Source organism: Pempheris klunzingeri, chromosome 6, assembly GCF_042242105.1.
Source record: "Pempheris klunzingeri isolate RE-2024b chromosome 6, fPemKlu1.hap1, whole genome shotgun sequence".
NCBI classification, from domain to species: Eukaryota; Metazoa; Chordata; class Actinopteri; order Acropomatiformes; family Pempheridae; genus Pempheris; species Pempheris klunzingeri.
In genome coordinates, this window is record NC_092017.1 from 14,614,808 (window position 1) to 14,640,456 (window position 25,649).

General features: G+C 41.4%; 2 protein-coding genes across 3 annotated transcripts; both read left to right on the plus strand.

The window, feature by feature from the left end:
- The first annotated feature begins 5,209 nt into the window (after positions 1 to 5,209).
- Positions 5,210 to 9,428, plus strand: loxl5a (lysyl oxidase-like 5a). Its single transcript, XM_070832488.1, has 7 exons — positions 5,210 to 6,227; positions 6,994 to 7,102; positions 7,800 to 7,937; positions 8,484 to 8,640; positions 8,749 to 8,844; positions 9,160 to 9,275; positions 9,355 to 9,428. Exons 1-7 carry the CDS (start codon positions 5,210 to 5,212, stop codon positions 9,359 to 9,361), a joined length of 1,641 nt encoding a protein of 546 aa, XP_070688589.1. The 3' UTR covers positions 9,362 to 9,428.
- Positions 9,429 to 15,478: 6,050 nt separating this feature from the next.
- Positions 15,479 to 24,791, plus strand: mydgf (myeloid-derived growth factor). 2 transcript variants are annotated; one of them, XM_070831691.1, is made up of 7 exons: positions 15,479 to 15,677; positions 16,944 to 16,994; positions 17,124 to 17,185; positions 17,970 to 18,051; positions 20,271 to 20,343; positions 22,673 to 22,798; positions 24,732 to 24,791. In XM_070831691.1, exons 1-6 carry the CDS (start codon positions 15,516 to 15,518, stop codon positions 22,750 to 22,752), a joined length of 510 nt encoding a protein of 169 aa, XP_070687792.1. In that variant the 5' UTR covers positions 15,479 to 15,515; the 3' UTR covers positions 22,753 to 22,798; positions 24,732 to 24,791. The 2 variants fall into 2 exon arrangements, with proteins under 2 accessions (XP_070687792.1, XP_070687790.1); XM_070831689.1 differs by lacking the exon at positions 24,732 to 24,791 and having other exon boundaries at positions 22,673 to 24,284.
- The last annotated feature ends 858 nt before the right edge of the window (positions 24,792 to 25,649 follow it).

Below are 25,649 nucleotides of genomic sequence, written 5' to 3' on the forward strand. Positions count from 1 at the left end.
TATCAGTATTCACTCCCTTCTCTGCATGTTGTGAAAAATGGATTTTATTGGAGCGGGAATGACCCATAACAGTCCATAATTTTAAAGTGGGACTGAAATATTACATGGTTTTTAAAAATATTTACAAATTAAAATCGGAATAGTTCTGAGTGCCTATGTATTTGCCTCTTCCTGTGAAACCCCAAACTAAGCTCAGACACAACTAATTACCTTAAAGAAGTCACATAAGTAGTTAAGTAGAGTGTATTTATATTAATCTCAATATAAATACACCTGTTAATAAAAGAGTTTGAGAGCATTACTGAACAAACAGCATTGTGGAAATCAAGCTCAGGGGTAAAGCTGCTGAATTGCAAAGCAGGGTTAGGTTCTAAAAGAAAATTCCAAGCCTTGATAATACCATTAAATCCATCATTAGAAAATGGAAAGAGTCCACCTAAACTGACAGACGAGGAGAGTGTTAGTGGTGAATCTGGAGAAGCTCCGGTGTGACAATCTGTCCACAGCACAACTATTCACTGTGCACTCCAAAAATCTGGCCTTTATGGAAAAGTGGCGAGAGGAAAGCCCTAAGGAACCTCACAAGCCATGTGAGAGATGCAGCAAATGTGTGGAAGAAGAAACTCCGCTCAGAGGAGACCACAACTGAACAATTTGGCACTGATGCAGGATGTTATGTGTGGGGGGAAACCGAGTGTTGCACCTCATCCTGAGCACAGCATCCTCACAGTGAAACATGGACATGGCAGCATGATGCTCTCTGTGGGGATGCTTTTCACCGGAGGGTGCTGGTAAACTGCTTTGGACTGAGGGCGAGATGGGCAGAGTCAAATACAGGGCGATTCTTCAAGAGATCCTGTTTCATTCTGCAGGAGAGTAGAGAGGGGGGCTATGGATCACCTTCCAGCAAGACAATGACCCTGAACATCCAGCCAGAGGGCTTCACTCAGTGGCCAAACCTGTAAACTGCTCTTCGTCCAACCTGACTGAGCTGGAAGTATTTTAGAAATAAGAATGGACAGAAGCTGCATAACCCCGAAAGACTTGCTGCAGTAAATGCCGACCCTACCCACCCAGTATAGACTCAGAGGAGGTGAATACATGTGCATCCCACAGATGTCTGCGTTTGTGTCACAGTAAAAAAGTGTTTGCACTTTCAAAGCACATTGTAAAATATGGGCCCAATAACAAGGGTCTGAATTCCTGGTTGCAACACTGTAAAATGTGGAAACGTCCAAAGTGGGGTGAATACTTACAAAAGGCACGGCGCATCCAGGATGAGCCAATTTTCTTGACTCTATTTCTGTTGAACACCTATATCTGTCCTCCTGGGGGTTTTCAACTGTGTGGCTCTGAAATAGCTGCCCTCGCTTGCCTCAAGTAGATGCCTGAGTAGGTCATAGACTAAGCGCAAGATTCAGGCTATTAGCACTAGATTTACAGCGGCTGAGGCCCCAGGCACGTGTTGATATCACCGATGTTTCCACATGTATAAATAGGCCAGAATAATTTCTCCTTTCCCCCTCAGGGAATACCTCATCCTGTCAGAGTAGTTAGTGTGAACTCCGGCTCATCACACCACAGCTAAACAAAGAACAGGTCACGCAGGGGCATTTATTTTGAGGCTCCTCATTTCCAAAGAATGTCAAAAATCAATACGACTTTAATTAGAGGGGCAAAGAGCTGTTTGGATGTCAAAATCTTTCGAAGCTTTCACTGCTCGGTCACAGCGCTGGTGATCTGGGTCACTTTGAGTCCCAGTTGTGGAAACCTTGTGTTTAAAAAGCAGCAGAGAGCAACAGTCAACTTTAGGCCCCTGCTTCTAAGTTTCCCCTTCTTTTTATTGACTCCCTTCATAGCCACTACCACACTTTGAGTTCCTAATGACATCAGCTGGAGGCGCACGTAATCTGTCATGTGTGTGTCTTGTGGAAATGGAGTGACAAGGTGATTGTTGTGACTCTCTAACAGGTGGACGTGGTGTAAACCACACTGGCCTGAGCTCCCGGTGCTAAAAATGACGGGGGTATGTGTGATGGCTGTGAAAGCACACACACAGGTGGATCCGTCCACCAAGGGCAAACATGAACGGAACAAAAAACACTCCGATGACGATACACACACACGTATAATCACACTCTGAGGGTTTACAATGTTACGTGTGCTGGCTGCATGGGTGTATACGTGCACATTGGGGCCGGCTGAAACAGTGGCTACTTTATCCCAAGCTTCTTTACAGTGAAAACAAATCCAGTCTAGACATTTTTCTGGACAAACTTGACCTCATTACCCACAGCTTGGGTGAGACATGTGACTGAAACACATCCATCCAACGTCAGTACCATCAGGTACACGAGTGCTACACTGAGTTTTACACTGAGTGTTTTCATTTTACATACAGAACATTGTAATGTAACTGTTCGTCCCAGGCTTGATTTTGTGTCTCTCAAATGCCTCTTTGGATTAGAGGTGCTGGATGAATTTCATCTCACAAGGTAAAACACATGCACGAGGTAAATCAGACACATTGTGAAATGGAGTCAACAACACGTGTATACTGAGATCTTTCCTTTTGGATTGACTGTTTATTGGCATGACAGATTTGAAGCCTATATTTCCAAAGTAGGACATAAAACCTCTTCTGAATGTGCGTCATATGACACTGAGGTTTATTACCTCCACGGAAGGACTCTCCCTCTGTGTTTTAGCATGTGAGCTCAAGTTATTATACTAACCACATGTTCACATTCAGACTCACCAGTGGAGAACAACAGAGTACAACCTAAGTACAATTTTAAGGTACTTTCCATTTTATCTTAACTTATACTCCACTATATGTCAGAGAGAAATATTATATAATTTACTTCCCTATATTCATCATATGTCTAGAGTTAGCAGATACTTTTCAGATTCATATTTTACAAACAGAACCTGCAAGCAGCTTATGAAACATGATGTTTTGTAAAGGATTACACAATGCAAATGTATGCAAGACAGTTCAAATTAGCTGCAGCGCTACACAAAATTTAAATGCTGCTCACATCTTAATGCATCAGTAATAATCACAAAACATTATAATGTATGATAATATAATCCTGAAAGAGGCCATCATGCTGCATTATGAATACTTTTACTTCAAGTACATTTTATTGCTACTACTTTCGTACTTTTACTCAAGATTTTCAATGCAGCATTTTTACTTGCAGCAGAATGTTTTTCCACTGTTTTAGTGCTAATTTTTCTGATAATGTCATATTCGGACAAGTAATTACACAAAGGTAGCTGCCTCTGTCAGAGGAGAAACAGACAGATAGTAATAGTGGTAATAAGAAACAGGTACAAAAATAATTAATTAGAAATAAAAAAAAAGTAAATAAAACATCAACAAAAGAACGATTTACATAGTGAGGGACAATGTATGAATACATCTTTATTCTCTTACACAAGAGAAAATGAAAGAAAAATACGGCCGAGTATAGTGTTACTTTCCACGGACAGATGTAGGAACTTCAAGTCAGTCACAGTTATTTGGAGAGGGTGACTTTGTCTTCACTTTCTCCACCAAGTTTCTAGGTTATTTCTGGACATTTGCAAAGCAAACAGACCTCTAATAAAAATCCTTTGTGTTCATCCCAAGCCAGCGTTCATTGATGGTGTCAGATCCAACATGTGGGGACATCAGTGCTGGGCGAGGCGGTGGCTTCAATCATGTGTGTCAACGAGTTAGGGGCAGAGGAGGAGTGTCACTGTCTCTGAGATCTTAAGTACTTACACTGTGAGAAGCCACCCGACATGCTGGAGGAGTGACACCGATCTGGTCACAGCCTGTTTGATCCAACAACACCTGGACTCTGTGATAATGTCCCACGACACACACACACACACACACACACTCCCCATCTCATGTTTCTCACACTCACTCGTGGATTTCTACTCTCTCAGATTGTTGAAAAGCTCAGAGTGCCTGCCAGGGTGTGTGGGTATATTTAGAGGGGGGCTCTTGTAGTGTTGGCACAGGAGGTTTTTATACGCTCAGATCTCCTCTAATCCTCAGAGCGGTGGTTGCTTTTGTCACCATGCACTCAGGTCTGGCACCACGCTACTTACTCTGTGCCACCGCCAGAGTGTCTGTGGCAGAGAATGAATGGGACAGAATAAAGGCAAAGGTGAGGGCCTCTCACCTACTTCAGTCTAATCCTGTGCACACACATGAGACCTGGAAAGTCCTTGAATATTTTCAGGGTTAAGAAGAATAAAATTAAGTTTTACAAGTTTTCCAGACTTCATTTGAAATATTTGCCTTTTTTCAGTGTGCCACAGTGATTTTAGGCCCATTCTGCAATTAATTTAATGGTAGAAATGAAAAGAGACTTGTCTCGTGTGTTACAGTAGCTTTACATTAGTGGTCTGTAGTCTAATATATGAAGGGTGTCAAGCCCTTTAAACATGACCTGACTTTGAGGCGTGTCAGACAGCACAAGTTTGAAGTCCAGACATCCTTTACTAAACACACATTTAAGGACCTGAGTTTGGGGTTTTAAAGGGTCAGTGACTTCAAAGATGGATTCATGATACCAGATCGTTTGATCTACACCAAGAGGAGCAGACCTTTCTACTCACTGCGTTGTCATCTTCTTTTTCATTCAAGTTCAAAGCTGGAAAATGACACCTACAAAAGTCACGAGACTTTGGTAAACGTGCTGTAGGTCACCAGAGGCTGACTTTTAGTGAGGGTCCACCGCCATCATGTGGTCTCAGTGTGAGGATTCAACAGGTTCAGATGTGGTCAGTGAGGCACAATCAGCTCCTTACAGGACTAGTCACTGTAATCTTAATGCACTTAAGGAATCACATATAAATACTGGAAATATAACCAAAAATTCAAGAGTTTCATGTGAACCACCACTGTTGTTTTGGGTATTTTTGTAACTGTTAATGTCCCGCTCTATTAACGGTGGTGAAATGGTTAAACTGAGACGTGTGTGGCTCCTTGCTGTTCATGAGTGGGTAAAAGCATTTTTCCGTGAGTAAGTCAGACAACAAACACATGAAGACGTCTCAAACCCAAACTCTCTCTCTCTGTGTAGTGATGCTGTGCGCAACTGCGTAACGGACTCCAGTGTGTTCAAAACACCACCCCATCACCCCTGTTCGTGGTGAATGTCTCAGTGCTGGGGCTCTTCAGTCAGAGACACGGTCACGCTGGGCCATGGAGAATTTTGTGCTATTGGTAATCTGCTTTCTGGATGTTCTGGTGTGTTTGGGCACCGGTCAGCACCATTTACGCGCACATGTCGGACCGTGGAGAAACCGGATTCAGTGGGAGAATAACGGCCAGGTGTACAGTTTACTGAGCACGGGGACTCAATATCGCTCACCTGCGCAGATCAGAAGACGCACTCAGCTCTTATTGACAAGTAAAAGCGGTTTCAACCGACTTCCCCCTCCTGTTGCTCTCAGTAGATCCACAAGAACCGGATCTAGAGACCTCGAAGACGCAGCCAGGCGTCACTCTCAACATAACGAACTCACTCAGATGGATGTGTCGGTCCTTGGTGCTGATGCGGGTCAGTATTTACTCGCCTCGGGACGACCCGGGACACGCAGTCAGCCCCCACCGCGCCGCGCAACCACCGGAGAGGCTGCAGCTGAGGGGTATCGTTCACATCAGGCACCGTCTAACAGCAGCTCCGCCGCTTTCACCCACATCCAGGAGTTCTCCGGCAGCGGAGTCCCACGAGGAGGCCGCAGTACACCTGGAGATGATGCTGGCGCGCAACAGGCCACTGCGCCACTGGGAAGTTCGCCGGACTTTACGCACAGCCGGGGCGGCGGGATGAGGTCTGAGAGCTCGGAATCACCTGCCCGGTCACCTGCCACGGCTGGATGGGTCACCATTTCTGAGGATACTGGGAATGCACGTCGCATCGCGCAGCAAACCAGTTTAGTAGACGCTCGCAGTGCGCAAAGAGCGCACTCACTAACCAGAGTCACGCTGGAGTCAAATGTTTCTCCCACAGCGCTGTCCGGTAACAGCGTAGAAATACACGTTCCTCGGCCAAGGCCGGATGCAACACGGACTGCAGACTTAAGCGACCCACGGGATCCACACAGTATTCATCACAGGAACTCAGTCTTCTACAACGTTTATCCTCCGGACCGCAGGAACAGGATCACTGCGCGCCCTCCACCTGGACCGGGCTATGGCACCAGGTTCTTCCACAACGGTGAGGAGTTTAACCAAAATGTAAAAGTGGTAACACACACAGTTTGAACATAATGAAAAACATGTTTCTGAACTGCTCAACGGGCCCTACCAATTACAACTTTGGTGAAGCATTGAGTGGAGCAATGATGAGGCGCAGATGCCTCATTTTCACCTTCGAAGTTTAAATCCCCCTTTTCTCCCTCTAATGCACATTAGACGCATTTTAATGAGAGTGAGAGTTAATGGCACCTTATGACAAAACTAATGAGAGCCTCTGAGCAAAATTAAAATGAAGTGGCTGACTGAAAAACTAGGAACGAGTCATTGGTTGTTAGCCTGCAGCAGCGGAGGACAAATTACCTCTATAATGATCATTTAATATATCCAAAGTTCTCCATTCACTAATCTGCTCAAGTATGCCATTGTAGTATTTTGTATCAAATGTCCTGAGGCATCAAAAGTAAAATTAATTAATCAATCCAATACCTTCATAGTACATTGTCAACAGTTTCCTATATTTTCGTTTTAAATCAGTAGATATAAATCAATATAATCAAATCACCCCACACTTTTCTGTTGATTATCATGAATTCACATGTTTTCTGTCTCAAATTCCTTGAACAATATAACTGAAAACTGTTCGACTCCTTTTCCACAAGAGAGACTAAAGACCCTGAAACAGTTTGAATCCTCTACTTTTCAAAAGTCTTAATGAAGCGTTACGATAGCCCTGCATTTCTGGATGTGTCCATGCATGTATTTACGTTAATGTGATTTTTCTGCAGGTCTCCCAGACTTGGTTCCTGACCCTTACTACATTCAAGCCGCCTCTTACATCCAGAGAGTGCAGATGTACGCACTTCGCTGTGCTGCTGAAGAGAACTGCCTTTCCAGGTGCATTTTCATTTCTTTGACTTGTTTGATCACACCACACTGATGTGTCTGTCAGCTCAAGGCCAAACAAACAATCAAATCAGTTGATTAGTGACAGTATAAGAAGATTTAAAAGGTTTTTGTGATTCTTGTGTTCCCCTTGCTTAGTTATACACATGCTCTCTACTGTGTGATAACATTATATATCTTTGCACACAAAAATCAATGGGGTATAAATTTATAAATAAATAAAGAACTAATGATAGTCATTTAGGATTCCTTTGAGGTTGCCACATTAGGATGTGTGTTGGCCTGAGTCCCAGTTGGAAGCTGCAGCTGAGTGACAGAGCGGCTGGACACAAACCTGGCAACCGCTCGCGAGTCTCTCCTCTGATCTGGGCAGCCGCTTTACCAAGTAAAAGAGGCTCTGAAATGAAGGGCAAAGGATTTCTGAGGTGAATGCAAAAAATACAGATGCAAGACCAGAAACCACCTCAGTAAATCACCATTACGTGAAGCGGTCAGTGAGGAGGAGAGGGAGTTCAGAAGTGAAGTGTGTGCGGAGGGTGACATGATGTGAAGATACCACAAATAAAAAGCCGATACAATACGACCTAAACCACCCTGTGTTTTAGGTTTTCTTTGTGTCATTTCGGTTCATACCGAAGTTGCTCAAGGTAAACTTGGCTCATTCACTTCCTGCTTCCCTTTCCTTCAGGTCTGCGTACCACCCGAGCGTGAGGGACCTCGACTACAGAGTCCTGCTGCGGTTCCCACAGCGAGTGAAGAACCAAGGAACAGCAGACTTCCTCCCAATGAAGCCCAGACACGAGTGGGAATGGCACAGCTGCCACCAGTGAGTCCAGTGCTGTAGTACAAACACACAAACCAGTCCATGAACACCTCGAATACCCCAAAAGACACGTCCTCTAGGCCGGCACCTTGCTTTTGGTATATGCCAAATTATAAAATGCTTTGGATAAAATTGTTTATTTAAATGCAGCTGTTTACCATTTCCTCAGCACCTCTTCAGAAAAATGAATACAGCAACCTTTCATATGCTCAGACTGATTGGTAACAAGCGTAAAATTTCAAGAGGCCAAATCATTTCTGCAAAAAAGAACCAATTCTCTATTTGATTATCTAGGAAACAGTTCTGTGTTGTGCCAGTTACAGTTTGTTCAGGTCCTTTTTGGTGCTGATAAGTGATCAAACGACAATTTAGCTGTGAGAAAATAAGTGACGTCATGAAAACGTTTTCAGGAATAGATAGCGGTTCACTGGAGATGTATTATATGAATGTCTTTTCCTGTTTTATCCTCAACAGGAAGTGGCCATGACCACAGAAATTATGACTTTCACAACACAGACTCTGTGTGTGTGTCTCTCTCTGTGTCTCCAGGCATTACCACAGCATGGAGGCCTTCAGTAACTATGACTTGCTGGACGTCTCCACCGGACAGAAGGTCGCTGAGGGACACAAGGCCAGTTTCTGTCTGGAGGACACGTCCTGTGACCCGGGAGTACGACGGCGCTTCGCCTGCACTGCTCACACACAGGTTGGTCTTACTGATTCATTCATTTTATTGAAAATGAAATGAAGTTTCATTTGATTACTGTGAGATCAAGCCAACAGAGGAGTAATATAAGTTTGGATTTTCTCTCAGGGGCTCGGTCCTGGTTGCTATGATACGTATCATGCCAACATCGACTGCCAGTGGATCGACATCACTGATGTACCACCAGGAAACTACATCCTCAAGGTGGGAGTGTGGAACTGTTTTATGAACAGGACGACATAAATGATAATCAGATCAATTATTAACAACATGTAACTGGAATCAAATGAAATAATTCTGTGTCGTAGCTGTTTTTTACTGCACTTTTATTCCATTTTGTGCCTTTCATTTGAACTTATTTCTAAAATGTAATTTTAATCTTATTCTATTTCCTTGCCTTTCATTGCTTATTGTTTTGAAAGTCATTCTAATGCTTTTTTTGCCTCTGTAAAGCACTTTGCATTGCCTTTGTGTTTGAAATGTGCTGTATAATGTGTTGTGCCTTCTGCTGTGTCTCAGGTGACAGTGAACCCCTCTCAGCTGGTTCAGGAGTCAGACTTCTCCAACAACGAGGTGCTCTGCGACATCCGGTACACAGGCAGTTACGTCCAGGCAAGAAACTGCAGGATCACCGTGTAAGTCGGTCTCATGGTGTTCTCGAGATCAGAAGTAAAACAAAGAGCTCAACACTGACGTCTGTTCTTTATTTCACAGAAGCTGACCAGACTGAAGATTTTCCCACAGGTATACTCAGAACCTTCTTGTTGCTCTTAATATACAGTTGCTCCTCTGTTGTGCAGCTGTTTTACATTCAAATGTTTGCTACTATATAAATTAGTCTATTTGTATTTATGTCATATGATATTATATTGTAGCTACAGTCAGGCTGGCTAAATGTTAAGTTATGTTATTTGTAAGAAAATACATTTTGAGTGGATTTTTAAGTAATGCAACTCTGTACTGTTTGTTAAATGTGTGCAGAAAATGTGAGGAAAGTGTGTTGGTGTGAGTCACAAATGTAAAGAAAGCAAGTTATTTTTAAGGTCCGACGACAATAGTGCTTTTCTCCCCTGAACTTTCACACCTTGTCTTGTCAGAGAAAAGATCCTCTCTTTAATTTTGACCCAAAATGTTTTGGAGTGAAAGATTTATAATTGCTGTTAAAATATTTTAAACAGAATACTTTCATGGGTGCATTTTGAGCAATATGGCATGTATGATTTATTGTGTATACTACCCTAGCACAGATGTAAAGTCTGTTAAGGTGTTCTGAATTTTTTTATTATGTTTTATAATAAAGTTTATGTTTTTATTTGTTTGAAAAAGACAAAGGTACCATTGAAGACTGACGCATTACTGAAAAAAAATGGATAGAATTTGAACAAATATTTAACAGCATGAAGTCACTCCACTGCCCATTTACTGTTAACAGCAGTCAACACAAGCTGAGGGTCATTAGCATGTGGAGTGGTACATTTCTTAAAGTGTTTTGGAATAACACACCTCAGAGAAATACCTGGAATGACTCCATTTAGCATTTTATGTCTGTCAGAAATGCAAATGACAAATTACTTCACACCACAGGCCTGTTGTTGCGTGTTTCTCATGTTGTGTTACAGCAGATGACTGGTTGAGAAAACATTTATTCACCTGGCAATAATAATAATCTATGTGAGGTGTCTGGGAACGTCTCACTCTATTTACACGTTGTCACCAGATTTAATAGGGACTCTGTCTGACCGGACACTACGTGGAAATGTATAAATAATCACCACAACTATTTGTTAACACAATAATTTTGCTCTTTTTCAACAGAGCTCTTTGCAGCCAAGCACAAACATATTGCTTCATGTTTGTAATGTTAGATATAGAGCATGGAGGTAAAAGGTTTTTGAGCTTTTGGCTGTATAAACTAATTTGTGTCAGCACTCTGTAGAGAGACGACAACAAAATACATTCAGTACATTCAACAAAGTGAATTAATCACTGACAAAACTGTACGGTGGAAACATAATGACCACAGTGATCTGAAACCTTCCTGTGGAAGATTTCAGCCTTGATGAAAGACGGAAACAGTTTCAGGATGTTTATGAGATGCAAATGCAGACAGGTGGGAGCTGAGGTCATGGAGCACGGTTTCTCTTCAGTATCTGTTGCTGTACTGGATTTTTTCACCCCCTCTCATGGTAACAGTCTGTTTTCAACCAAGTGTGCTGTGGGCTCCTCAGATGCTGTGTACGTTTACCCTCATTTGCTGATCATTTCCATCTGTTATGTTACACTCTGCAAGCTATGTAGGCACCCAGACAGCCAGTAAAGGGTTTCAACTACTTTATATAATAAGTACTTTATATATAAGTCAAGAGAAGCAACATTCAACTACTCAAATGCATATTTCTCTAATCTTCACTGTTTTGTGAAATATTTGATCATTTTCTTTAGGCCCCGAACAATTAATCAAATGAAACTATGTGAGAAGCTTAGAGGGGAAAAGTACAGATTTTTTGAACGATTCACAAACCAAAAGTATTGGAGACCACTGGTTTAATCTATCAATCAATTAAAAAATAGTGGAATATAAGGCAAAATATTTCCCTCTGAAATGTAGTCCAGTAAAAATGTAAAGTAGCATAAAATATTGATACTCAACTAATGCACAAGTGCTCCCAAATTGTACCTGAGTTGTAATGATAAATATAAAGTATCAGAAATGAGGGACATGTCAGTGCACACACACATGTATCCATATCACACTGGGCATGAACCTATTTTTCAAATCCCCACATTTCTCTCAACCTCTTTTCCCAACATGGCCTCTCCGTCGAGCTCACACCATGTTTGGTCAGGGAGCCCTCGAGGTGATCCACTGATGTGAATTTGAGTGTGACAGAGGGTCAGTGCAGAGCCTTCTCTGCCGCTACCAGGTGCTGTTTGCTCAGGGCAGGCCGACGCGCTAAGCCTGCAGGGCGTGCAGGACGGGTAGAGGTCGGCCCTGCCTGCCCCTGCTGGAGATGGCGAGGAGGAGAGAAATTCCACAGATCCGCAGACGGTCAGGAAAACCTGACTGCAAACTGCTGACATCAACAGCACCACGGCTAAACCATCCTTATCACGGGCTGACTGTCTGTGAGGCTGTGCCCAGAGGCTGTCTGAGACTCCCGGTCAACAAGCGTCAGAGCCAACAGGCTAGACTGCAGGGACACTTCATGGCTGCCAGTTTGTTCCTCCTGCAGACACAAACTGCAAAACTCTCAGTACGGACTCCTTCAACCTTTATGTTCCTGATGTTCCCTTTAAATTTGATTTATTCTTCTAAAAGATAAGTTCAAAGTTAGATGAAACTTTTTTCACACACAGAAGTCCTTTTAATCTATACGTGTTTGTTGCAGCACTTCACTGAAGCACTATGATTATATTGAAGCTGAACTCAAATCAAACTGACTTTTTTTTGGCTGATTCAGGCCTCAGATGAAGCTCACATAAGAACCCTTTAGCGGCCAACCAACTCACACTGCAGCACCGTCCAACTCTGATGAAGGCTGTAAAATGCTTCCAGATCAATGCAGTTGATTTTCTTTACATCAAATTAAGCTGCATCCTTAAACCCCTCTTTGTATTTTTACTGTTCAATCTTCATCGTGACCAGATATGAGCTGAAAGAGCCAACAACATTCAGTAGAGACGATGGGAACTGAAGAGCTGATGGGTGATAATTCTCTGTGGGTGCTATTCACACTACACATACTGATCTGACCCATTTTTGATATAAAAATCTTGATTTGTGAAGCTTTAAATTCAACACTAAAATCTCTGGGGTTTCTTCTATAACTGTGCCACCTCCATCTGGATATCTTTTGAGTCACACATTCAGAATAATAATTTAAAAAAAGCAAAGCGATTAATCCAACTCTGACAGTGAAATAATCAACACTCTGCCAGTGGTCGTATAAATCAACATCCTTCAGGATCCATTTAACACTTTCAGATAATTATCTCACACGTTAGCTCCATGAGATGTCAGCTAATAAAACGTGCAACATTTATCAATTATGACAAATTGCCCAGTGTTGGTTATGAGCTGATTCAGCTCTGTAACATCTGCTCTCAACTATTAAAAAGGTTAAATTAACTGTATGTATATAAATCTACACATAGTGACCTACTGAAGTGTTGGTTTTTAAGGCTCCCTACTGTGCGTGTAGAGTCTGGAGTATGAGCTTGCATCATTAGTGAAACAGCTTGACGCCACCTCCGCACTAATGTTCTGTTTCTCCGTCTGAATATGTGGTCTGTATTTACCTTTTAGGGACTTGTTTGTTCACAGCAAAAAGTCGGAGCTGTTTGTGTGAGCACAGTGGAAATGGTTGAATATTTTTTCTCTCCTCCTCCATCCTGAAAAAGGAAACAATGTTTATCCAGGCAGGAGGAGGACTCCCTGAGTCTGACCATTTACACATCATTACAGATTTAACAGCTCTCCCTGTTTGAATTAGAAGAACGTGTGCCTAATAAACCCTGTACGTTTCCTCACAGAGCTGCTGTGTAAATATTAAAACACTCCACAGGCCGTCTGACTGAATCCATGCTGTTATTAATCCTGTTATTGTGTTATTTTTGGGCTGGGAAGTGGGAATGGACAGGGAGGAGGCCAGGATGACGCTGAGGAGGAGGAGGATGGGGAAAAGGCTGACGGGGGCGGACAGGTTATTCAGCAGAAACCAACCACTTATTTTTGGTCAGAATTTTGTTCTAAATGCTCGTATTGTTTTATGGGTTTAATACGTGAGTGTCAGACGACGTTGAGGTGTCTCCTCTTGTACCAAACATCTGTTCGTGTGTCACGCTTCACGAGGACGACGCTTTGTGGCTCCAGACACACACACACACACACACACACACACACACACACACACACACACACACACACACACATAGACACACACATTCACATAGACATACATTTAGACATACACATTCATGCAGACATGAGACTGTTTTTGTCTCCTGTAATACAAAATGTTCTTCTAGTGTGAAAAAAGAGGAATGTCCACATACAGTATGTGTAACTGGGCAAACATATTATTTTTGAGAGGCTGACACACTATACTAATACTACCTGTACTGTATTTTGTGTAGAGAATATATATCTTATATATTTGTGAATATAGGGGTCACACATATTCAGAGTTCATTGTCGTTGTCATGGCTGATCACAGGGTTATTTCATAGATGAGAGGATAGAAATCACATCATTTTAACATTGCTTCATAAAAACAGCCTTGTATTCAGCATGCTTAAAGAAAAAAAATTTCAAAGGCATTGCCAAAGATGTTTTCCTCTTAGTTGTTGAATTATTTAGTTATGTTTCTTTTTCTAATTTTCTTTGAAATGTTGAGTCAGAGCATCAACAATTAGCACTTTCAGCTAAATACACTGAAATTCAATCTAAATACACTTTTAGAAAGTATAATTGTTTGGGTTTAGTATTGGTGAGCACTACATAGCCAAATATATTCATTGCACACTGGCATGTTCAGTAGGGACCACACTGGAGATCTCTGATATTTTCAGATAAACCTGGAAATAATCATTAAGTCTGATGATTCAGAAAAAATGGTAATGTAAAATGAAACTTCTGCAGTATTTCTTGCAATTAAATGTTAGCAGACTGTTGGACCCCCCACGTTATTATCATTTATTATTATTTTACTGTGGATTGTTGGTCTAAACAGGCGTATACATATTCTCTATTCATTTATACATGTGCGCTAAAATCTCTTTATAAACAGTGATTTATATCATGCACTGTTAATCCCAGTGTTCCTCGCACTCAATGCAGCCTTGTACAGCTCGTACAGCAGAATACAAACAAAACCACAAACCTGTTCATTTAATCTTTATTAACAATTTTTCATGTATTTACATACTCAGTGGTGTAAGAAGAAGCACTCAGATCTGTCACTTCAGTAAAAGAAGAAATACACCAGTGTAGAAACACAGAGCTGTGCAGTGAGGAATGATTGATTGAGACAAGATGAGATGTGACGTTATAATGAGACTGGAAACGTCAGTGACATGTTAACACATCTCATAAATTTGGGGAGACGAGATGTGCACTCTGCCCTCTCCCCTTTACACCTGCACATGACATCCTGGGCTACAGCCAGGCGGCGGAAAAAGACACGTGTGTGTGTGTGTGTGTGTGTGTGTGTGAGAGAGAGAATTGGATGGTGCTCTGTAGTCTCCTCACAGAAGTGCAGTGTGGTTGTTTGGGTTTTAAAGATCCACTGTGACAAATAATCCCAACTCAAGGTCCACTCACTGGCTATTTTCCGCAGGTCTTCATCACATAGTCATCCGCAGTGGATGTTGCTGCTGTTGTCATGGAGATGGATGGATTGATGTCAAGCTGCTGTTTCTAAAGTCCAACATGAACTTTGACGCTCACTGGGACTAAGATTAAACGCTCTAATTTAAATCCTAATGCAGATGTTATTAGTGGTCAGTCTCTGATTGGTTTATAACATTTAAAACAACAAAATGACTGAAAGAGGGCGACATCAAGTGGCCATGACCGGTCGAGTTACGTTGAATTATGTACTTTTACGGGTCACCAATCAAAGCAGTTTATCTCCAAAGTACATTAACTAGTGTATTTTTACCACCGTATGGTCGAGATATTGTCTTCTTTTTCTTTTTCTTCTGTCGTCTTTTTAAATGTTTTGCGTGATTATTTTGTTTTCCTTGGTTTGGTATGTGACGCAGCGAGTGACGACATTCCCAGTCGACGGGATACCAGGTAACCCGGGCTGCCAATCACAGCGACACACCACCACCATCACCACCACAACCACCACACATCTAAGGAGGGAGAAATGGCCAACCTGAGTAATTTGTGCGCTGATAATTTGGCATTTCTGCTCGTATTCGTGTTGATTGCGACACTGGTCCCGGTTGACGGCTCTAGTGAGCGGACGAAGACGGTGGAGTTTAACGTCAAACCGGGAGGAGTGGTGCACACTTTCAGTGAGAGGATCGTAAGTGACTATTACTATTAAGTAATCTCTTTATTTTAGACTTATCGGCTAACATGCGCAACACAAAGCTGCACCTGTGCTGAATCTAAACCTTTTGAGACCCCTACTAGTTTGAATGCAGGCTAAATCACCGATTAGTTAGTGCTATTCCCCCATTTGTCACAGATCAGCCAGTTTTTAAAAGGATAATTGCATTTTGCAAAATTTGGTGGGTGTATAAGAGGTGTGTTTCTTTCATTAAATCGTGTCATGTTCGATATATTTGATGCTTATGATAATACAAGTGAAAAGACACTACATTCTGCTGGTCAGCTGTGGTCGCAGCGTGATGACGCCACAGCCTGTGAGCAGCTGACACGTCGCTGCATGGTGACACAGCGGCTCCTTTCATTGGCTGACAGTTTTTATGAATGCGAGCTGCTTTTTGTGTAGTTTTTGGACTGTTTTCTTACTTTCACTTTTTATTTTTCCTATTAATCGATCAATCATTTGGCCAATTGGTTGAACTACTAACAAATGGTCTTTTCCACAGCAGACATTTTGGTATTACATAGCAGGAAAATCACAGGTGTCACCAATAACATTAATGGTGGCTCTTTGTAGTGCTGGTGATACGGTTATAACCATTATCATGATTTCCGATATTGACATTATGGAAAAAATTTGCAAAATCTCATATATGAAATAATCAAACTGATGTTGAAAAGTATGCCTTTAATGAGACTAAAAATTAGTTTCTTTATGTAGCCAGTGCTTAATTTTTGAGTTTCTCATTACAGTTTCCTTGTCTAAAGTCATTACCTTGGACAATAGAAATTGTTTGACCACAATAGGATTGCTTTGCTGGAAGTTAAGAAATGTTAATATTGAATTGATCGCCCTGTCCTGGCTTCACGCACGATATCTGACCAATAAACCATGTGTAATTTCATTAGTCACACCTGTGCTTTCCTGTAGAAAATGTCAACATGTCAAAAGGTCCAGTGAGAACAGACCTTTGAATTTACACGAAGCTGAAGACAATTAATGTTTTTGTATGAATGTTTGTTTGATAAATGACTAAAACTGTACATTTATTTAACAATCGATTCGACTTTGAAACACCCAGTACCAAGCAGGAAACTGACATTTTACCTCCAGTTTAGAAATGCCTGTTTGACCTCATTTATAGATTAATGGAAAGAATCAATATCAGATAAAAGTGATTAAGAAAAAAAATATTTTTAAATGCATTAACTAGTGTTATGGGACATTTCTTTATTTCAGGGGGAGTTTGAATGCGCATTCACTTATGCTTCACAAGGGGGAACCAATGAGGTGAGTGTCTGTCTGTCCCTTTGTCTGTCTGTTTTTCTCTCTGGTTTTTGGTCCCCAGCATCATATTATTGATTTTTAACTGCAGCAGGATTTTATGCATAAGCATTTTTCTGTCTTTGTGCCACACAGCAATGGCTGATGAGCGTGGGTCTGAGTGACGACGACAGGCTGTTTTCTTGCTCTGTGTGGAGGTGAGAGAGAGACACACACAGACACAGACACACACACACACACACACACACACACACACACACACACACACACACACACACACACACACTCTTGTACTTCTATCTATGTGAGGACCCTCATTGTCATAATGCATTCCTCAGCCGCCCTTACCTTAACCATCACAACTAAATGTCCAACCATAACCAGTCTGAACGTGTAAACAGCCCTTTGAGGTTGTTGTGAGTACGAGCCGAAATGTCCTCACTTCCCAAAAACGTCCTCACAATGCTTGTTCTGGTCCTCACTATGTAGCAAGTACAAACACACAAACACAATTGACATAATGCGTCCCCCAGCTCCTTACCCTTACCTTAAACTAATTCTAACCATAACCATAAAACTAAGTCTTAACCCTTACACTGCCCTTCGTTGAGGTTGTGAGGACTGGCCAAAATGTCCTCATTTTCCAAAAATGTCCTAGCTCCCAACGTCTAAAACATAAATTGGTTCTCATGAAGATAGTTGTCCAAGTGTGTGCACATACACACAGGATACTGAGTCGTCTCCTCTTTAGCTCAGTGACCCTGATGTTCAGTGAGAATCCCGTCTGCGACTCTGTTCACTGAATCACTCTTTGATTTTAGTTAGTCCTGACAGTCCCAGTAGATGGAGGAGAAACAATATAGCAGAGCCTGTAACCTCATGGTTTAATTGTATTCATGTCCAACATCGACTTAATAAACAAATGAATGTATGCAAATGACTTAATGTTGTTAACACATACTTCTTCTTCGTTTCTGCCAGGCCCCAGGGGAAATCATACCTGTTTTTCACTCAGTTCAAAGCTGAACTAAAGGGAACCAAAATTGAATATGCCAATGCATACGTGAGTATAAAAGAAACACAATTCCCCCAAGTGTTGGATATCAGAGTTGCCTGTCCTGTTCACATGAATTTGTTTTTATGTTGTCACTTGGTCTGGTCCTCAACAGTAACTACTTAAGTCTGGGTAATTGATGGATATGCTTCTTTCATTCTTGCTAAGTTTCCCGATAAAATCACTAAATTACGGGAACCACATAAATTGTCTGACATTATCACTGAAAGAGCTCTTTCAGTCATATTATAAAACAAGTCAAATTTTATTAAAATCAACACCAACAGTAGAAGAAATTGACCTTTACTTTTATCTTCACTTCTTTTTTAAAGTAAAGGAAGTTAAAGCCATGCTGACTCAGCAATTTCAGAGCAGGTTCTTATGAAATACCCACCACAGTTAATCCTAAAATATATGATCCACACATTCCCTGCAGAACACACTTGTAATACTGTAGGTGCAACACATGGCAAACCTCCCCCTATTGAGTGATCAGTTGGAGTGAAGCTCATGTTATGCAGCAGAAAGCTCACAGGACTTTAGCGTCCAACAAAGACAAACTGTAGTTTAATGCAGCCCGTCAGAGCTGAGATCAAAGCTTCTTTCTTGAACCTAAAATATTGTCAGAGCATAGACTCTACAGAGTCTGCACAAATGTCAGAAAATCAAGGCAAAACACAGTTGATGAAGATTTGTGCGTAGCCTGCAAATAATAAACCATCCACCTATGCACAGCCAATACAGCAGCTCATTTATCAGGCTCGGGGAGAAGATTAAGGCAGGATTTTTCTGTCTTGCAGTTTTTTTTACTTAGCTTTTTTTTTTAACCGCAAAGCTGGTATGAGATAGAATCAGCTTTGATGTTGTTGTCTCTGACAACAGAGGAAAAAAAAATCAGAGCCACATGTAATGACATGGACGGCCCGCTCTCCTGCATATGCATATGTAAATGCAAATTAAATACATGTAACATTTCTGTCTTATATTCCATATTTCACAAACAGGACTAGACCAAGACCTTTGTCTCTTAAGGCACAGAGAGAACAGGACAAGATTGAGTTCAGCAGCACTTAACTATTATTTTTATTGATTGTTTAGTCATTTAATCAATTGTTTAGTTTCTAAAAGTCCAAAAATGGTCAAAATGTCCATCACACAGCCAGAGGTGAGGTACTAAAATTGCTTGTTTTGTCTGACAAACAGTCCAAAACCTAAAGATATTCAGTTTATGACTATCTAACAGAGAAAAACGGCCAGTCCTCAGATTTGTGGAGCTGGAACCAGTGAATGTTTTGCATTTTCTGTTGACTACTTGATTCACTGTTTCAGCTCTATTTTTAAGCACAGTTGTCAGTCAGAAAAGGAGCCAAGAGTTGGCCATTATTATACTCAAAAGCAATTCTATCTTTTTACCCCACCAAAATAAGTGTTTTTATAAGTTACCTCCATTAGCTTCATGACACAAGTCATCTAACATCATCTGAGAGCCAAAGCAGTGTCGGATGTACCTGACCATACAATCAGCATGCTGTATACTGTATAATATGTTTCCACGGGAAAAACCAATACTGTGCTCCACATGTTTCCGTGCATTTATAGCTCCATTGTCCTCTAATGATGGTTTCAGTTGGTACCAACAAACTAACACGGGCAGAGACAGTCAAAGTGACAGAAAGAGACTTTATTTCTTCTGTAAGTGAAACTCAGAATCGTGGCGTATTTGCACATAATGTCTCATGGAAGGTTAATGTCTGCACTCTTTATGAGCTCAGTCACTTGGTGGAGTGTCTGCCGTGTCTGATGTGGTCGTTGGTGAAGTGAAGCACACCTTGACACGCCTCCCTCCCCCAGCAAGGACAGTCCTGACACGCTGTCATTAGTGAGAGCACATGTTTCCTCCTCCTGCTCTGGCTCCGTGCCCTGTAAGCAAAAGACAAATATACAGAAAATAACTTCACTAAATGATGGGACAAAAATAACCTCACACACACACACCCACACACACACACACACAAACAAACAGACACACCTGCCGTCCCCGCACAACATCTCCTTGACCTTGTCGTCACATCCTCCTACTTTCCTGGCCAATCTGTTGCAAAGAATTGCTCTCTCCTGTGCTGCCTCTCATCCTGTTTATTCTTTCTTTTTTTCTTTTCCTCTTTTTTCCCCCCTTTCTTCCCCCTCCTCCTCCTCCTCTTCATCACTTCTGCTGTATGTGTCTCCAGTCGCAGACAGCAGCGGGAGGACAGAGTGACGTGCCTTTGAAGCCGGAGGAATTTACAGTAGGAGACTCAACAGGTGAGAAATTTATTGCGTTCAATCAACTCCCTCTGGTTGTCATTTCAATCTCGCCCTCCCTCCCTCTCCCCCCTTCGTCACGTTGTGAGTTCCCTGCTGATTTCCTTTCAAAACATATGCTCCAGTTTTGAGTGCGTTGCCATTTTTCCCTGTAGCATTATTTGCTGTGATTTAGTTTCTGCACCAATCCCCACAGTGGCTTCAGTTCTGAACTGTGATTAGCAGGATTTGACAAGTCACACAGGAATTTACTGCAACTCCCATTTTCAGGAGAACAGAGGCTTATCCACTCCACAACTATCACAGCCTTAATGATAATCCCATCTCTGTTAGCACTCTGGAAAACACTTCCAATCACAATTTCAATAGTACAGTAGCTACATAGGTTTTGCATCTTAAAAAACCTATCAGTGAACTGGCCTGTAATCCCTCACAAACATGTATGTTCACATTGAGCAGGCTGCAGACTCTCTACACACAAACCAACCTGCACCACCTGCAGGAAAGAAAAGTAAGCTTAGATGACTGTAGATGTCGCCACCTACAGTCAACACAAGTGACACTTGTGACAAATTTGTTATTTGTGCCACCTGCAGCTAATGAGTGTCACAACTACAAATGGGTATAGCTGCTGATGGCTGAGTGTGTTTGTGGATTTGCTGCGTATGTTTTTTTTTAAAGAAACCTGAATATTTTCTGTAAGTTCCAGCCATTTCTAGTGTCCCAAATACAAAACCTTCATAGTTTGAAAAATTCATACATCCAAGATTTTTAGATTTAAAACTTTTGCTGGGGACACACAGGAGGCAGAGGTGCTGCGAAGCCCCAAAGCACTGCCCGCTTCCTCTCTGCACCAATCTTAGCTAATTGGGCTGCTGAGACAGGAAGTGCTGTGGCGGAGCTCATGATCTAGAGCAATGGTTTCAGCACCTGTTTTATTTTCCCCGCTCACTGTGCAAGATCTGACCACAAAATGCACTGATAATCTTACTATAATTAACACTGATATTTTTGATAGGAGTGATCAGACTCAGATAAATGCTAAAATATGTATCTATTCTACCTTTGATTTTCCTGCCCCTCTCCCCGCTGTTCTCCTGGAGTTTTAATTCTTCCATTTTTTCTCCCCTAACATGATGAAATTTGCTCATCTACTATATTTATCAGACTACAGAGTACAACTGGTGTTTGTGATTGTGTTTTCTAAATTATGTACTTATTCCACACACAGTATTAGTCAGTTGTGTCTAAACAGAGTGAGAGAGACGAGCAGAGACTCACACACACACACACACACACACACACACACACACACACACACACACACACCGAGAAGATCAGCTCTACATGTGATTAGAGCAGAGGAGCAGAATTGTTTGTTAAACGACATGGAGAAATGTGCTTCTGGTGTAAACACCCAGACCACTGCTGGCCCAAGAACGATGCTTCTGCCTCCTGTGTGTCTGCGGCGTTACACTACCAGCTGGTTAAAATGAAATATTGAATACATATGTGAGTAGAAATACAATTCAGCTTGTGGCTGTGAAATGCAAAATATCTGTGAGAATTCGCAAACAAATTTACTGTTTATCTCCCTTTCTATTCATTCACTAGATGAACGTAACACTTTCAGACCTATGAAGCCTAAATGACGCTAACTATTGAATCCTACTAATAAACAACAGGTCTATATGAATTAATACAGTAACATCCCAGTTCATTGCTCAGGTATTCAGCACACAAGTCGACCTAAAGCTATTCTACATTGTCTTTTAATGTTTCCTTTGACCCTTTGCAGCCCACAGCTGTTTCTTTTTCTTTAGAGTGAACAATGAGCTACCTTTTTCCCCTCCAACACCTTTCTCCTAATATGGAAGACAGCACATGCACAATGAGCAGGATGAACACTAAGGTCCTCCTTATTCAGCAGAAAACCTGCTCTGGTGAACAAAAACATAACATTTTTTAGGTTTAATATGTCAAAGATAAAACCACAACCAGCAGCTACAGTACAAAGAAGAACATGAAATTGCAGTTTTAACACTCATTGCTTGCAGGTTGCGGTGTCAAAAACGCAGCAGTTATAACTTTCTTTACCTATAGATGGCACACATCTACATCTGCAGATCTAATATGCTGCTGCTGCTGCTGCTGCTGCTTTTCTTGCCAACAGGCAGTGCAGGTTGGACTGGACCTGCAGGTCTCAAACTGCTGGCTTTGCAGCTCTGCAGCTCAATGATACTGGCTGGTTTCTGGTGCTTCGCATCAATGATGGTGGTTTTTTTTTTTGGTTTTGTTTTAATCACTTGCTCTCCTCTCTCACCTCCAGTGACCCACACAGATGGAAAGTTCAATGCTCAACTCTCCAAGCTGACCGCCATTGGACAGACACGACATGATGAGCTGTAATTGACCAGAAGTCTTTGGTCGTGTTTTGACCAATCAGAGCAGTTTGGTGAGCTCTGGGTCAGGCCTCTGTGTTTCAGCTCAGTAGTCAATGAAGGATGATTTGGGAGAGTTCTCCTTGGGGTACAACCAAAAATTGGAGTGGGATGATACTGATGATGCCTTTGCAGCACTTTGTGTATCAGTACATAAATTACCTGCTATGTTTTTACAATGGGTTTAACTATGAAACAGTGCAAGGAATCAGTTGAGTATTCATATTTTTTACTACATAATGTCCTAGTTAAAATTCTGCCACAAGATAAAGTGCTTCCATAGTTGTTTCTGAGGTTATAAGATGTACAGAGAATAAATCTGCTCTGATCCACTGGTGATGTATGTGAATGTATAGAGGATTGGTGTCCGGGGGCTTGTAGAGTGTAGATATCATAATTAGAGTAGGGAGGGATTTATCCATCTTGTGTAATCCTGAGAGGAAAGTGAGTAATCCTCGATAACATCATCTCACACACACAAACAATTACATTTTCCTCAATCTCTCTGTGCCAGATAACTCTAAGAACACATTTAACCCCCACAAATTTACATTTGTGATAAGTTTCTGTTACATTTATGTTTTTTGTCCAGCAGGGATACTTATAATAGAAGGGATAGCAGCTTCATAATGTGATATTAAGACAAAGAGACAATATACACTCAAGATCACACTGGTTTTTGTATTTTTGAATGAATCTTACACAGTGTCGATGTTAGTTCATCACCTAGCAATAAATGATTATCATTTCATCTGAAATTACCTCAATCATTTTAATTGGACACTTGCTGCAGGTGATAACAGCAGAAGATACAATTTACGTTCAGGTTATTTCAATGACTTCACAATGGCATTGTTTGAGGTTTAAGTCAAAAATACTAAAATATAAGGACATATAAAGACATTATGATGATAGTATGTATGGTGAACATGATGTCACTTATTCCAGAGCCCTTCTTGAACCTTTTGCTTTCATCCCTCTGTTGCCACATGTGTGGATCAGCGAGGGTATTGTGCGGCTTTCAGAAGTACATCATCATGATTACTGGTCCCCTCCTCTCCCTGCCCCCTTATATAACATACGCTTGCCTTTATCTTCCTCATATTGATCCAACCCTGTTTCATCTGCAAGTGTCCAGAAGATGAGTTCTGGGGATTGATTTCAGATTTGAGGATTTCGCTGATTTGATTCTGAGGTGGGATTACTGATTTGAGATTCGTACCTTGTTTGGTCTTGGTGTGGATTCCCTCGTCTGTCTAGAGCTGATCCTCTGGAGTTGAGGAAGTACTTAGCAGGGAAGTTTGTGTGTCCCTTTATCACTGTTGAGGCTCCCTCTGGGGTCACAACAGGAAATAACCACGTCCAGATGCTGACCTGAAAAAGGAAAAAAAACACGCAAGATGTTTCTTATTTCATATACGTTTTCTTTTTCTACTCCTTGATTATTTCTGATTTGTGATGACGTGATGGATGTTTGAATAAAGACATGTTGTCACTGTTCTTGAGATAACTCAGTGTTTTTGTCTTGTTATGTCAGTCATGATCAGATTGAACCTCCCACAGCCTCGTTAAAGCATAAACATGAAAAGAGAGGAGAAATTTGAGTGCCAGCGTAGAGGCATTAAATATTCTGAACACTCTCCGAGCTGGGCCACACTGAACGTGGCAGAGAGCATTTTTTATGCCCCCTTCGTATCTGTTCAAAATAACAGTAATTTTAGTACCAGCACTAATGTATTCCTAAATTAAACTCAGCTTACATGCACTAGAAGACAGTCAGTTTTTCTGCATACAAATGAGACTTCATATGTAACTTTATATTAAAATAAGCATTATGAAAAATTTGCTTCAGAATGTATTCTGTAAGCATACTCCATTAACATACATTGTTCTCGGATAAATGTTTCCACGAGATAAAGAGCTTCTATTGTTTCTTCTTAATTTCAGGGGGAGAAAGGCTTTGCAGGATCTACTAAATCCAGAGGCACATATGGGAATGTATAGAGCGTTGATCTTTGTGGGCTTATAGCGATATAGAGCCAGGAGGGATTTATTCATCTTATGTTAAGCCAAGAGAAAATCAGTAATCTTGATTGTCCTCAAATTGGCATCAGTTAGGTTGAATTCTATGATACAAAAACTACACATTTATACCACAACCAAACAATTTACCAGTGCTTTGATATTAAATCTAAGCATGACTTCAGCTATAAAACACCTGAATTCCATGCACAGAAAACTGTTAGTAGCACTCTGGCAGAGCTGAGTTTTGAAAAGACCACTTTGAGACCTCTGCACGCTGTGCCAAGAAACTCCTACGAAGTGGCCAACTTGTAATTAAAGCATCTTGTGGCAAAGATGTGACTATTTCAGACGCTGACTTCCAGTTCTGTGGAAAAAAAATTGACACTTTGTTCTCAAGATGGTTGTTCAATTGAGTGATAGATCTCTGTAGCACAACAGCTCGCTTGTTTATCGCCAGTTCACTCTGTCCCTGAGACACACAACTGCCTCAACACTGTTATCCCAACCCTAAACACATCTCACTACTATTTACCATCTGGTACCAGTGGAGATGTTTATGCTAATGTGGGACCCACGGCAATGTGAGAATATAAATGGATACTGGGTTCACCCCCGTCCTCATATTTTATTTTTTGTTATTTTGCACTTGTAATGTGATTTATACTCGCGCACAAAAGCACTAGTCATATTTTAGTAGGTTTATTGGTGGGTGAAACAAGTATGGCTCACGCAGGCACATCTGGGCAGCTTAGGGGCCTTGCACACGTGCCCCCAGGTCAAAATGTCCGGCATTATGCGGCCACACTGAGCAGATGTGTTTGTGTTTTCTGTATTTCCAGT

Coding starts and splice junctions, on each gene's coding strand:
- loxl5a (XM_070832488.1), top strand. CDS start 5,210: ATGGAGAATTTTGTGCTATTGGTAATCTGCTTTCTGGATGTTCTGGTG. Junction 6,228..6,993: donor CACCAGGTTCTTCCACAACG/GTGAGGAGTTTA, acceptor ATTTTTCTGCAG/GTCTCCCAGACTTGGTTCCT. Junction 8,845..9,159: donor CAGGAAACTACATCCTCAAG/GTGGGAGTGTGG, acceptor GCTGTGTCTCAG/GTGACAGTGAACCCCTCTCA.
- mydgf (XM_070831691.1), top strand. CDS start 15,516: ATGGCCAACCTGAGTAATTTGTGCGCTGATAATTTGGCATTTCTGCTC. Junction 16,995..17,123: donor CACAAGGGGGAACCAATGAG/GTGAGTGTCTGT, acceptor TGTGCCACACAG/CAATGGCTGATGAGCGTGGG. Junction 20,344..22,672: donor TACAGTAGGAGACTCAACAG/GTGAGAAATTTA, acceptor TCTCACCTCCAG/TGACCCACACAGATGGAAAG.